The sequence below is a fragment of the Mizuhopecten yessoensis genome, unplaced genomic scaffold, assembly GCF_002113885.1.
Source record: "Mizuhopecten yessoensis strain PY_sf001 unplaced genomic scaffold, ASM211388v2 scaffold716275, whole genome shotgun sequence".
NCBI lineage: Eukaryota > Metazoa > Mollusca > Bivalvia > Pectinida > Pectinidae > Mizuhopecten > Mizuhopecten yessoensis.
In genome coordinates, this window is record NW_018480035.1 from 454,316 (window position 1) to 469,473 (window position 15,158).

General features: G+C 36.8%; 1 protein-coding gene across 1 annotated transcript in view; it reads right to left on the reverse strand.

Annotated features, from left to right (window-relative positions):
* The window catches only part of LOC110442513 (kinesin-like protein KIF19), a 52,803-nt gene that overhangs the window by 19,880 nt on the left and 17,765 nt on the right, over window positions 1-15,158 (reverse strand). The window contains exons 3-5 of the mRNA XM_021486159.1: window positions 11,779-11,892; window positions 1,285-1,372; window positions 629-765 (exon numbers count right to left, since the gene is read on the reverse strand). Of these exons, the coding sequence (XP_021341834.1) occupies window positions 629-765; window positions 1,285-1,372; window positions 11,779-11,892 (339 nt within the window). The remainder of the gene's footprint in view (window positions 1-628; window positions 766-1,284; window positions 1,373-11,778; window positions 11,893-15,158) is intronic.

Below are 15,158 nucleotides of genomic sequence, written 5' to 3' on the forward strand. Positions count from 1 at the left end.
GTGAGCTAAAAAATCAAAAGTTCAGGGAGGATTTTCAAAAAGCTTGTGGTTGAGAAAGTAAGGGCCATGTGAGCTAAAAAATCAAAAGTTCAGGGAGGATTTTCAAAAAGCTTGTGGTTGAGAAAGTTCTGACATAGGGCTGAGAGGATGTAAGAATAGGATTACTTTGTACCGGGAAACTTTTGTCCAATCAAACTTTCGCCCTCCAGCAAAATAACCCATATTCGCCCAGTGTTGAGTTAGCCCTTCACATTTAATTACTATGCATATTATGTTGTTTACAATGTTCACTGTAATGACAAATTTTCCCTCATTACAGCGGACGAAAAAGACAAAATATTAATTGCAAGGGAAATTTCTTGATACATGTATACTGTAATTCCTAATAAGGATATCAGGAGAGTTGGATGGAAGGAAGTTAGGAGATGTCTGATAGCAGGAATGAATGTTATGAGGAGGATGTTATAAAAAAATTATCCTGATTAGTTTCAAGATGATTCAAATTGCGAGTTGATTAAACAAGAAAATATTAATAGGAGAAGTGATTATGACTGGTTGGTTTGGGGCGGGGTTTTGATGGAAGAGACCTGTTTAGTTGGAAGGATGTAAGGAACGGACAATATCTGACCTCGAGGTAGGACATCGAGACTTTGTAGACCATATCCTCCCTAGTACGCTCCATCTCTTGGAACAGCACGTTCAGAGACATGGCCATTATGCCTGGGTTGTCATTATTTCCCAACATAGTGTAGGTCTTCCCAGCACCTGAAACAGTTAATACATTTATAATATACAACATTACCTACATTTTTATCAGGATCTTAAACAAAAGTACCTTCCATAATAGTTTGATTATTTTTGAATCCAAACTGAACATATCTTGATTACTAGAAAGTAAAATATATATCATTTTGTCAGACTAATTGGGTTTCTGGTTTTGGAGTTATTTGGTTCCTGATATTAATGGTGCTTTCCAGATTATTGGTGATTACCAGTAGATATAGACAAGGTTGCATTGTAATACATACTTTAGATATGAGATGAGAAATACTTTTTAACAGAACCATAGTATACCAAATTTCTTTTTTAAACACTGAAACACACTTAAAAGCTCCATTTTTCAATAAATTACATAGGGATTATACATTAATGTACATTTGTCACTGTAATGCAAGTTGGATTATAGCATTGTTTGAAGATGGTAATATGACTCTTAAACTAAAGATGTTGTGTGAAAACTGTATTTGTCAATTTAATACAAGACTGTATTTCAGATCGCCTTACCTGTAGCACCGTAGGCAAACACTGTGGCATTGTATCCTGACACAACACTCGGTATCAGGAAACCGGCCGTGGACTTAAACACTTCTTCCTACAAAAGTCAAAATCACAAGTCAATTTAGTTTAATGATACCAAATATCGCTTAATACGATTCCTTTAACAAAATCTTACTTTTCTATTATACCTTTCAAAAAAGAGCACCGATTACATGATGACCAAATGAAGATGTGTTACAGTTTATATAAATGTTATAGTTGTGTAACCAGCAGATTGTTTAAATATCCATGATTCTATTTTTACTAAAGCTACAATATGATTGCTATAACCCTACTACTTTTGATGGGAGGAAACCATTCATAACAAAATTCTTAATAGGTATTTACCACAATTAACCCTGTTTGACAATAGCGGAAAATGACTTTTAGTTGTTCTATTCAATGAGTTGGATATGTACAGAAGTAAGTTAGGTGTAGGCAAATTCTGCTGATTTCATAAGTCAAAAGTGAAGGTGAAAATTTCGTGGGACTCCCTTTAAGAAACTAATTCCACCAACACTTCAAGTATATAGTTCTGAAAGTCCTTTGTCATGCTGACAATTTACCGTCCATAGTATGAGATGGAAACTATAAGAAACAATATTAGCTTGATATATATAGTGTCAGGATTCAATCTTAAGGTTACAAAACTTCAAAGACCTCATTTGAAAAGAAAACAATATCAATACATTGTAAGTGTAACGTTTCTTTATAATCACAGATGTGATACTACAGGTATTGTGTTTAAAATAATAATACATCCGAAATGGACTTTTTTGCACTCTCATCACATTTTGCTTTACACAATTGCTATACACGATGTGCTTTCAATTATAAATAATTACCAAATTGCCGGCAATTATCACTGAAACTCTACAATTGCACCAGGTCTAGATGAAACAATATCAATATCACACTGTTACAAAATCCTTGAACCCTTTCTACTTGTGGTTAAATCACTTATCTATAATTAAAGGACACCCGAGATACAGGTGCTTGTAAACTCAGCACTACACAGGAATCCAATTACATGTATAAAGTGTCCTCTCCCATAAAACCTAGAGCTAACACGGTGGTCATGTATATCGTTTTTGCTTGCTTTACAATGACCAATATGTTCTTAAACATTCTGGACAAATGAAGCCTTTGATTTGTTCAGTATTTTACATCCTTGCAAAAATTAAGGTTATGTTATCTTGTGTTCCTGTATTTTTTTCCAATGGACAACGTTCAAGGGTGTTATAGGTGAATGAAGTTATGTATGAAAACGGATGCCTAGTGCTAGTAATCATAGACGGTCAGATACCTGAACCACTCGGCCACTTATAGAGGCCCCCTTGAAAAGAAAGATTCCAAATTTTGAAACTGAGGCAGCCAATTTGGTTTCTCATTCAGAGAGATACAGCAGAACAATCACAGGGGGCTCAGATTAACGATGCACCATCAAACATGCTGTCTAGCACTTGCATTTGTGAGAGAAAACTTTTGTAGTTTTCTTTTTGGAAAGAATCCATTCAAGGAGTTTAAACTTCATGTCACATCAGTAAAAGTCATTCTATATTAAAGTTATGACCTACCATAAGAAAGTAAATTTTACGGCATTCATGACTTGCATATTCTATTTTTTACAGTTAGAAATGAAAATGTCCGCAACCTGTAAGTTTTGTATGTACTGTGGATGGCTAGTACACAGCAGCGGTACTTTTACCCTCGTTTTACCTAGAGTCCTATATAGGCTAAGTTATATTTACAGTACAGGTGGAAATCAATATTTACATCCAAGTGAAATTACCCACAAGAGTATCGAACAAATCTTTCAGGTCAGGTGATTCAAAGGAATAAGAACTGTTATGATAAATCATTAATGCGAGTCAAATGAATAAGAAGGTAGCAATGTCTTCCAACTCAATACACATCTATAACTCTGTTTTTAAATGACAATCTCTGCTGTTGAATAAACAGCAGGCAACTTCATATTTTGCTTTTCGCTGAAAATGTTGAGTTCTGAAATTATATATCCCGTTAACAGTCTTAGGAAGGAAACAAGTTTTCGGCACTATGACTTTTAAACAAAGGAAACCCTCCTACCTAACTCTATAAGGCATAGCAGGTAAGACCCTAACTTCAAGGCCAACTTTCAGAAAAAGTTTGAAGGGAAACAAAAATATTAGGTAGCAAAATTAAAATGATCATTTCATATAAAAATGATACTCTTTTTAATAGGAAAAAGCTTGTTTTCTATTATTTCAAATCTGAAAACTACCTTTAATTAGGAAGAAGTTTGTTTTCAGTCTTTTGAACCCTAACCATTGACTTGAATAGATGTATATGTTTATTAAGGTTTATGTATTAAATCTACATGAAGTAGACTAACAATAGATTCCTCAATTAACACTTAGGAATAATTAAAATCAAAGTGAAAAAGTCATTAAAATAATTTGCATGTAACATGATTACCCCTTCTATTATTCGAACAGGACCTCCTATATATGTACATTTCAATTTTTATGGCTGAAACCCATCACTTATAAAAGAAATCTATTTTGAAAGAATTCCAAATAAGAACTTAAGACACCACCAAAGCCTCAAGTATTGAATCTGTACTGGCATACCAAGGTATAATTATCAATGTGTGTCATCTTTCCTCTCTGAACAGGCTGTATGGCCATTTGAAAGAACTCTGTGAATATTTGTTTATGGGAAAGATTATGTAGTGATTAAACCAGTACACTTGAAATCTGACACTCGGTAACCACATAAATACATCAACAAGAGGCCAAGGGGGCCGGTATCACTCACCTGGATATCTAAGCAATCATGGTAAAATATTCTCCAAATGAGATCAAGGGAATATGCCAGACCCCAAGGCCAATCCTTGTAGTATATCTGTATTAGATTTTTCATGCCCAGTAATTATATGTATGGTTATGGGGAGGGGATCTCAACTGTTTCCAAGCTGTGACTAAGAAACTAGGTCCCTAGGGGTTCGGTCAGACCCCAGGGTCTATTCTAATATCATGACTGCATTCGATCGTCTGTTTATGCCCATCATTTGTATATATATTTTTGGGGAGGGGATCTCAACTGTTTTAAAAGTTATGGCCCAGGGACTATGTCTCCAAGGGTGGGGCCAGACCCTAGGGCAATCCTGGAAGCAAATGTGCATTCTTCTCTTTATACTCAGCAATTGTATATATGGATCTCAACCATTTCCAAGTAATAAACTTTGGCCCCCACCCCTTAGCCCAGGGGGTCAGTCCTACCATTTGTACAAATTTGAATCCCTGCCTCCCATGAATGCTTTCGACCAAATATGATCGACATCCATGGCATAGTTCTACAGAAGAAGTTGTTTATAGCAATATAGCCAAATTGCCCCCTTTTGGCCCCGCCCTCATCCCCCTGGGGGGCCAGCCCCACCATTTGTACAATTTTGAATCCCCACCACCTAGGGATGCTTCCAGTCAAATATGGTTGATATGCATCTCTTAGTTCCACAGAAGAAGTCGCTTAAAGCAATATAGCCAAATAACCCTTTTTGGCCCCGCCCTTCAGCCCCCTGGGGGGTCAGCCCCACCATTTGTACAGTTTTAAATCCCTGCCTCCCATGAATGCTTTTGATTAAATATGATTGATATCCAGTGCATAGTTTTACAGAATAAGTTGTTTGTAGCAATATAGCCAAATAACCCCTTTTTGGCCCCGCCCCTCAGCCTCCTGAGGGGTCAGCCCATTCATTTGTACAATTTTGAATGCCCACCACCTAGGGATGCTTCCAGTCAAATACGGTTGATATCCATCTCTTAGTTCCAGAGAAGAAGTCGCTTAAAGCAATATAGCCAAATAACCCTTTTTGGCCCCGCCCCTCAGCCCCCTGGGGGGTCAGCCCCACCATTTGTTCAATTTTGAATCCCCACCACCTAGGGATGCCTCCAGACAAATTTGGTTAAATTCCAATGAGTGGTTAAGAAGAAGAAGTCGTTTAAAGAAATTGTTGACGGACGGACGACGGACGGTCGGACGCTACGGTATGGCATAAGCTCACCTTGGTCCTTCGGACCAGGTGAGCTAATAATGAGTTAACTTAAAAATACTTAATCTGACACTCGGTAACCACATAAATACATCAATAATGAGTTAACTTAAAATTACTTAATCTCGTATCAAGAAACACCCTAAAATGCTTTTATTTGAGTTTCCAAATTGTGGTAACATTTTAGTTGTACATGTATCCAGAATTATTTTTCACTTATATAACTTACAGCTGTATGATGCTGTTTAAATCGTTTTTGGCAGAATGTATCTATTACCAATTTAAAAGGTGCTGTCACCTGTGTGTTCGTGTTACGTCAGAGGTGGTGTCAGCTGTGTGTGCGTGTTACGTCAGAGGTGATGTCACCTGTGTGTGCGTGTTACGTCAGAGGTGGTGTCACCTGTGTGTGCGTGTTACATCAGAGGTGATGTCACCTGTGTGTGCTTGTAACGTCAGAGGTGATGTCACCTGTGTGTGCGTGTTACGTCAGAGGTCGTGTCACCTGTGTGTGCGTGTTACGTCAGAGGGGATGTCACCTGTGTGTGCATGTTACGTCAGAGTGTGTGCGTGTTACGTCAGAGGTGATGTCCCCTGCGTGTGCGTGTTACGTCAGAGGTGATGTCAGCTGTGTGTGCGTGTTACTTCAGAGGTGGTGTCACCTGTGTGTGCGTGTTACATCAGAGGTGATGTCAACTGTGTGTGCTTGTAACGTCAGAGGTGATGTCCCCTGTGTGTGCGTGTTACGTCAGAGGTGATGTCACCTGTGTGTGCATGTTACGTCAGAGGTGCTGTCACCTGTGTGTGCGTGTTACGTCAGAGGTGATTTAACCTGTGTGTGCGTGTTACGTCAGAGGTGATGTCACCTGTGTGTGCATGTTACGTCAGAGGTGCTGTCACCTGTGTGTGCGTGTTACGTCAGAGGTGGTGTCACCTGTGTGTGCATGTTACGTCAGAGTGTGTGCGTGTTACGTCAGAGGTGATGTCAGAACATTAGCATTAACTGGGACAGGAGTCAATGGAATCAAACCTGATGTAGATTTAGCCCGCAGACCTAGCAGTTCTGAACTACATGTATTCCATTGTGATATGTGTTCTCTGTGAAGAATGACTATAGCAACTGAAATGCCCACACAGCAGAAGTTGTCCTCCGGTGTTTTTAGGTGTTGAACATCCTTTATTTCAATATATGGAACACAACTTCTTAATCTGACAAATTATTAGAATTAAATCAATAAATTTACTAACAAATACATGAATTGTTTTTAACAATCATCAATTTCAAAACATTTCGAGCAAGACATGATTGGAACCAAATATTGAAAACGGTATATCATAAATCAGCTCATCAGATTTTCAAAAGGCTATTATGGATTATTCCAAGAAATAGGAGGGTCTACAATTACCAGGAACCTGAATTAACGGTTATTATCAGGAAAGTTTTTAAAAATAACAGAATGACAGGTTTAATTATATCAAGCAATACCAATGAACTCAATCACCCGATATATCCAACATTGGCATTTATCCAAAACACCATGCCTGGCTTATCTAGTTCTGATCAAACAGTCTCGTGTAATCTTCACATCAATCACAACTTCACTGAATGTACAAATGAATTCAAAGACTCAAGTTGGTTTAGAAGACTTTTATTTCTTTCATTTATTTAAATGGTAAAACTTTGCCATGTTAGCTGTTTTAAATTGCATGACAAAGCAGAACGTTTTGCGGCATGTCTTGCATATTGACTACAGCTACCAACAAAAAGATCACCACAAAGTCTACCTTATCTCGCACATCCCACATTGTGACCGGTACCTACCTAAGAATGCGACCGTTATATATTCAAATTTAATTCAAAACACACTGGGCCCTGGGTGGCCTTGGCTGTACATGTCTGTACCAAATTGTCAAAAGGTCATTGTCTGAGACAAAATCTGTGATTTATAACAAAGGACAAGCTCTGTAAGACCAAACCCAACACTATTGTTACGGTACAAAGGTGCTTTGAAGTATTATTACCTATCCATTATATCAGTCTATGCCGGTTCGTAAGATGACGAGATCGGCCATTAGCCTCTACTGAAAACATGGTTGACCTCTGACAGGAGGTCACCGAAAGACAAATGACACGCGACACAGAAAAGAATTCTGAACAGATTTACCTCTGTTAAACTGTAGGGTTGATCAGTGTTTGGAGTATTATGTTATGTTGACATATTGTCTAAAAAGTATGTTACCTTATGTATTATGTACAACATTTTTGCCTTTGAAAAAACCCACAATTAACCAATATTTAAGCTGCACCGAGATCTTGTTTTGAACCTGCGAGTTCTATACCTGTACCAGGTGAGGTAAACCGTTGCCGACCTCCTATTAAAACAGTACTTATCTAATTAAATTGTAATAAGCACCTGTTTTTTGAGACAAGTAACTTAATTCCTCTCAATATAGCTTTATACCTTCTCCTGAAGGAAATGTCCTTGAAAAGAAGAACAACTGTTTCTGCCTTTTCCTGAAGGAAATGTACTTGAAAAAAAGAATAACTGTATCTGTGATATTTTCCTGCCCTGGAGGTGGAAATTTAATACACAAAGCGTTGAAAACATGTATAAGGATAATAAATTTGTGCAAGACTGATTTCATGCATATGCTTGAATCCTTAATTCACATTATGATCTGGGACATTGGAAGATTCGAAACTTTTTCTCTTTCAATTCAGGCCCAGAATTTTCATCTAGTCATGTAAATTAGAAGCTTTAAAGAATGACCAAAGACTCAGAAATTTCATTTACCCACATAGATTAGAAGCTTTAAAGAATAATCCAGAAACAGGAAGTTAAAAGAACCAATGGTATAAAAAAAGGTTTCCCTTTGGGAACATTGATCATTCTGACATGGTAATATTACTCTGTTGTCATGACCGTGTAACATGTGTGTGCCTGATGGATGAGGCTGTGCCTAGTGTTGATACACATCACTGCCAGTAATCAATTTCTCTCTCTTTATTAATTTCCACCACTTCATTATAGCTAATGACAACATGCATACAGACAAGACATATTGATCAGCATTCCATGAATAGCCTATGAAAAACCATTTCAATTTAAGTTTTCCCAATTCATATTTTTTTCTTTTTCCACCATGCCATATTGATGTGCTCAATATGTAATCATTCCCTGGCCATTTCATTTACACATTTATCAGATATGTAAGTTAGTTCACTCCCCATTGCAATGGAATGGGAATAATTTAACACACGCTAAATAACCTGCAAAGAAGACATTAGCCTTTTATACAAATTCAGCTATTGGAAAAAGCGATAAGCTTTCATAAATATGTTTAAAGTTTAAACCGCCTTTATTCTAATTTACCTCAGGTAATAAATTGAACAATAAGATATGATGATACAAGACCTAACAAAAATGGAAAACCGACCAGCTACTCAAGTTCTGTGAAGCTGAGGTAGGATGTGGCATGCTTTACCCATTGCGTGCTGTTTCTGCAGCATGATTCTAATCTTATTAACAAAAGGTATGAAGATTCCGGGATCCAATGATACCTTACACAGTTTGTATAAAAGTAAGTTTTGGTGGGATATCATGTCATGTTACAATGGTTATAATTACTGTACCACAAGCTAAGTTTAAAACTAAACAAGTATGTATTCAAGTAGGAGATTCATTAGATCTGTGGTACAATTTGATACTGCAAAGCACTACAACCTATAAGCAACAAGTTCCATTGGGCCATCTGTACCGTTATTTGGCAGCGGTTGGTTGATACCACCAGCCAGTACAGATTGTCATACATAATAACACTCCTATAGACTTAATCACTTCATCCTAAATCAATGCTGGCAAACACCAATATCCTATAGGAAATTAAGTTGAATTGATTTCGGCTTGTAGCTATCGGCTAAGTCTCATAATATCAAGAGAAAGTCATTATGAGACGTCTATTTTCCAGTTTTAATGCAGTACAATGGAGATGATGCTTAGAACCTGGGTATTGTCCAGAGTTATAGAGTGGCGTACGCGTTAATCATGTTATCAGTGAGAGAAATTAACATCACAGTCCCATTGTCCCGTTTCTAAATTTTCAATATAAAATAGAATAAAACTGCTAATTATTATTTTGATATGGAAAGCTTGGACTTGCAGGGCTTCAGCCACTGTTCACAGCTATCTCCTAATATCCATATGTGTTTTCTAAGTCCTTGTGTTATTTCATCATTTGTAATTATATGACTTTTTCTTGTAAGGTCTAATGAGTTTCTCCTGCCTTTAGTTTCCGAAAACATTTACACCAAGATATTTTTTAACTGAAATTTCTCCACAGGGAGGATTTCTTTCGGTTCACTGGGAAACTAAAACCAATGAAGTGCTTAACTAATTCAGTTCAAGGAAAATATCTCCTTATATCAAGCTCAGCAAATGCACACAACTAGAGACCCAGAACAGTTACTACGATAGAGGAAACAAAAAAAAAGCGTCTTAAGAGATAAAACGTGTAAAAACTAATGAAGTACAATGAAGATCAAAGTCAAATTTCCTTCCATCAATGGATTATATCACCATAGCATTTTGTAAATAGGTATTCTTCTTCTTCACATTTTATAATCCAAAATATGTCACGGATTCCAGCAAAAGTTGAGTCTAAATGTAGTTATAGTTAAGTTTAGCTTGAACCTAGCAGTAGGGTGTTAGACAAACTTTAGCCTGTGTGCCCTGCGTGTTGTAATCAAGTCATTCACGTGAGTACCAGAATAGAGAGTACTCATCAATAATGCACAGGATGAAGAAAAACAAGCTGTTCACAACAGATGCACACACATTAGTTATACATGGATTCCAGCTCAAAGTGTCTCTGGCAGTCAACAGGTTGGTGTGTACGTATACCTGGCTAGCAACAGCAAGTGGGAAGCAAGGCCATTAACTCATTCACCCCTAAAAACACATTTGAACTCTTCCAATTCAAAGGTTGGAATAGTTCATAATGAAATTTCAGGGGTGAAAGAGATCAACCTTTTACTGAATATGTACCAAGCCCAATCAGAAACATGGCACCAGGACAGATTTAGCACTGAAGAATCATACACCATGAATTTTTAAATGACTGCATAAAATACCGATAAATAAAACAGGAGAGGCTATACTTAGATTGAAAATGGTCAATTAATGCCTGCAATTGACGTAGAGTAGCCTTCAAAATAGACTATAAAACAACCTATAGACTGTTGTGTCTATACTTGTTATTACCATGGCAACCAATCCTACATTTTTTACATTTTTTTTTCTCTGTTGGGTGACACTCTGTGACTACATCTAAAAGGGCCTCTATTTTGACCAAAAAGTATCAATAAAATGAAATAATGTTAAAGATTAAGTTGCAATTTTGATTTAATTTAAATTAATTTACCCAATTCTAATGGTTATAACCCCACCCCTGTCCCACCCCGTTCTCATGACCTTAACGTTTCCTTAAAACCTGATTCCTGAGAGTGTTCAACGTCTCCAACAATGATAAACACAGAGTATGATAAAGAACAAGAGGCCCATGGGCCTTAACGGTCACCTGAGTCTATAGTATTTATTTTTGTTGTTGAAATATGTACCAATTTGAGTAAAAAATAGTATAATGTTAACTTAACTTTGTCAGGACCATGAGCTGATCATTCCTAGACCAATTTTAAGTGAGATCGGCCTATTAGAACTTAGTAGCAAAATAGCGGCCATGGCAGCCAAATTGTATTTCTGATTGACCCGAAAAATAACAACACTTTGTCAGGACCATGATTCGATCATTCCTACAAAGTTTCAGTTCAATCGGCCAAGTAGATCTTTACTTTAAGTTTGAAATAGTTTACCAAAATGGCAGCTGTGGTGGCCATATTGGATTTCTGATCGACCTGAAAAATAACAACACTTTGTCAGGACCATGAGTCAATCATTCCTACAAAGTTTCAGTTCAATCGGCCTAGCAGAACTTGACTTTAAGTTTGAAATATGTTTTCAAAATGGTGGCCGTGGCGGCCATATTGGATTTATGATTGACCTGAAAAATAACAACACTTTGTCAGGACCATGAGTCGATCATTCCTACAAACTTTAAGTTCAATCGGTCCAGCAGAACTTGACTTTAAGTTTGAAATAGGTTTTCAAAATGGCGGCCGTGGCGGCCATATTGGATTTCTGATCGACCCGAAAAATAACAACACTTTGTCAGGACCATGAGGCGATCATTCCTATCAACTTTCAGTTCAATCGGCCCAGCAGAACTTGACTTTAAGTTTGAAATGTAAAATGTTAACGGACGACGGACGACGGACGACGGACGACGGACGACGACGGACGAAAACGGATAGCAATAGGTCACTTGAGCTAAAGCTCAGGTGACCTAAAAACACATCGGTCTGAGAAAATGCTTACCTGTGACGCATTGCTGTCAAATGTATAGTCAAACACAAACTTCTTCTCCCGTGATCGATTGGCCCGTAGAACGTCATCATGTTCCGAGTCACTTGGATCCATAAGGACCACCATCTAAAACAAACAAGCATTTTTTTTTGTCAATAAACTCAGTAATTCTCTCAACATTAATTAGCTTTATTTGAAAGGTTTCCACACTATTAACCAAGCAGATATGTAAACTTCACAAGGAATTTAATCAAATTGATCTATTTTGGTAAACTGTTACCCGAAATTTGCATGATTAACTTTGGCTGTAAGTTTGGTAATGATAAAATCAATATGTTCATAAAAATATGCTCATGTCACTATACATTGTAGTGAAGTCAAGTAGGGGTGGGGAGGCAATGACATTAGAGCCAAACTTTGAAACAAAAGGCTTCATTCAATTATTTCAATTTGACAAAAGGCTTCATTCAATTATTTCAATTTGACAAAAGGCTTCATTCAATTATTTCAATTTGACAAAAGGCTTCATTCAATTATTTCAATTTGACAAAAGGCTTCATTCAATTATTTCAATTTGACAAAAGGCTTCATTCAATTATTTCAATTTGACTATGTGCATGTATACATGTACATGTACTGTGACCTTTACCTCAAAAGTCAGACCTCAAAAATGTACTATGATCTATAGAACACCATATGTCTAAAACCTTCATGGGAAGTTCTTTTTACACAACCAATAACATTTTCTATGTGACGTTTCGATGACTAGTACGATATGTACACTGTCACCTTCATCAGACAAATGACTAGTGAAGCGTATGCACACAAAGGTGTAGATATATCTAAAACCTGTGGTGAAACTGTAGCCATTACCTATATGTAAATGTTATATACGTGATTCACATATATATACCAGTTTTCACATTCAACCTTGTTATGTCCAAGTTGTTGCACCGGGGCCATTAAGGTAAGTGATACCACTGCATCCGTTATAATCACTCACTTTGATGCTTAAATGCAACACTGGTCAAGTGTAGGCTTCAAAATGTACAGGTCTTGAGTTCGACTCTCACATATTTATTTATCTTTCAACTTCACTTCTGGCAAATGCATAGCAACATGTGATTTTTATGGAATAATTCTATCGAAAATGGCTTAAATATATATCTTAAATTATTTAAGCCATTTTTAAAAGAAACATTCCATAAAAATCACATGTTGCTATGCATTTGCCAAAACAGATTGACTTGTTGGTTCCCTTTACCGTAAAGTATTCAATGAGATCTAGAATTGACTTAAAGTTGGTATTAATGCTTGGCAGTCATATCTATATCACGTTTTTAGTCATCGCCTCTATAATCTAATATCCAGTCAGTTGACGTCACCCGTAATATGTATTATATATTAAAGCGACCCATACAGGTTAAACCCAGTTCAGTTCACACCCCTGGATTATTGGTATGGCTGTAAGTGAATTACCATAAAGTCGGTGACGGTGGCCCAGGTGGGAGGATGTATCTCAAGTGTACTGTAATCACTTACAGTGGTCTTATACTGTACGTTAAAGGTGATTAGCCCGGCTTGGTATTTAGACCAACCCTAATGTTAATCAGAATTTTCTGTAATATTGATGATTCATTATATATACATATTTATTTTTTTGTAAGAGATAAACTTTTGTACTTACATTGAGGTCATTAAGAATATGTAAACCCTCATGTTGATCAGGTGGAAGCTAAACTATGTTACGCAAGCTTCAAGTTAAAATCTCCATAGCACACATGGTACATGTACCAAACTGCAAAGGAGTTTCCAGTTTTCACAAATATTGAAACAGGCAGTATTCAATCATTATAAGCACGTTCAGGAATTTGGCAGTCTGACTTGAAGATTTTATGTCTGAAACATGTTTGCAATAGTATAGTAAGCTGTTGTGTCCTTACACAAGCACAAGCACTTTACCCCAATTGTTCCAGGCTACCCAGCTGTAGTATAGTAAGCTGTTGTGTCCTTACACTAGTACTTGACCCCGATTGTTCCAGGCTACCCAGCTGTACAATTGACTTATTCATTATGTGACCTCAATGAAACAAGACGATAGAATAACAATTATTAAAGAATATTTACATTTTTTCCTTAACAAATTATCCCAAATTTTGTGTACAGCTTAAAGATTCACAATATTTATTATTAGTTATATATGACGGCGTGCATGAAATCAAGACAAGAACCTCAGTACACTTACTTGCCCATCAAATTTGCAGTACATGTACAACAAAATCTATTTTATCAAACGAAAGAAGACTATACAAATCACCAAATTCGTATACAAATCACCAAATTCATATTGATGATGTCAGAGGCAAGCCGCCTCAAAACACAATATTTGTTGTCCCCAGATTTTTCCACATATTCGTATAAAAAAATCTCTAAGGTGAGCAATATATTAATATGTATTAAACGTGTCGTAACGTTTCAAGACCGACTGGTCCCTTTTCCTGTCGGTCTTGAATCGTTGCGACATGTTTTATATGTACATTGTTTGTGTAGAAAGTAAAACTTTGATATCACATATTTCTACACTGATGAATCTCATTGAAGATATGAGCAATATGCAGTTCTATGAGGCCAACTTGTTTGTGTACCAGGTACAGATTTACATACGTACTGCATATTGTGTTCATTTCTATGCTCGATGGCCCGTTCCAAACCCCAAAAAGCAATTTCCTTGAGCAAACACAGACAGTTTATAGGCACTTGATCGCTCGTATTTGGTGTACGTGTTTGCACTGTAGAATTGCTTCTGTATAGATAAACATGTACTGCAGCTCTTTGCTTGTCAAGTGGACAAAAAACATTGTACTGATAGACTCAAAGGGATGCAGAAGGCACAATGGCATCATTCACATCCTATTTTCACATTCAGCAGAGACATAATTAGTGCAGAATCAAAACTACACATTGTTCTGCTCCTTTATTTGCAAATTTTTCACACACATTTTTTTTCTCCAAACTTTTCCCAAGATTTTGAATAGGAATTTGACTTTTCAAGGGCCTTTATAACCTGAATCATTTTATCATTAACTTCAGTTTCACATGAATGAAAACTATGATGAACAAAATTTTGAAGGGCCCTCTGTAGCTAAATGGCAACATAAATGTACAACTGATGAGTATGATACATTTTACAGGTAATTTCATGAAATCATTTATAATTAACTACTGGGTATTAGAATATTTCTTTGAAACAACGCCATCTTGCTACAAAAATGTTTTCCTTGTTATAAGAAATCATAGGAGTAGATGAAAACTGTAGCTCCCTGCTCTCTAGTCATATAAAAATGAGGAGGAGGAGGAGGAGGAGGAGGAGGAGGAGAAGGGGGAGGAGGAGG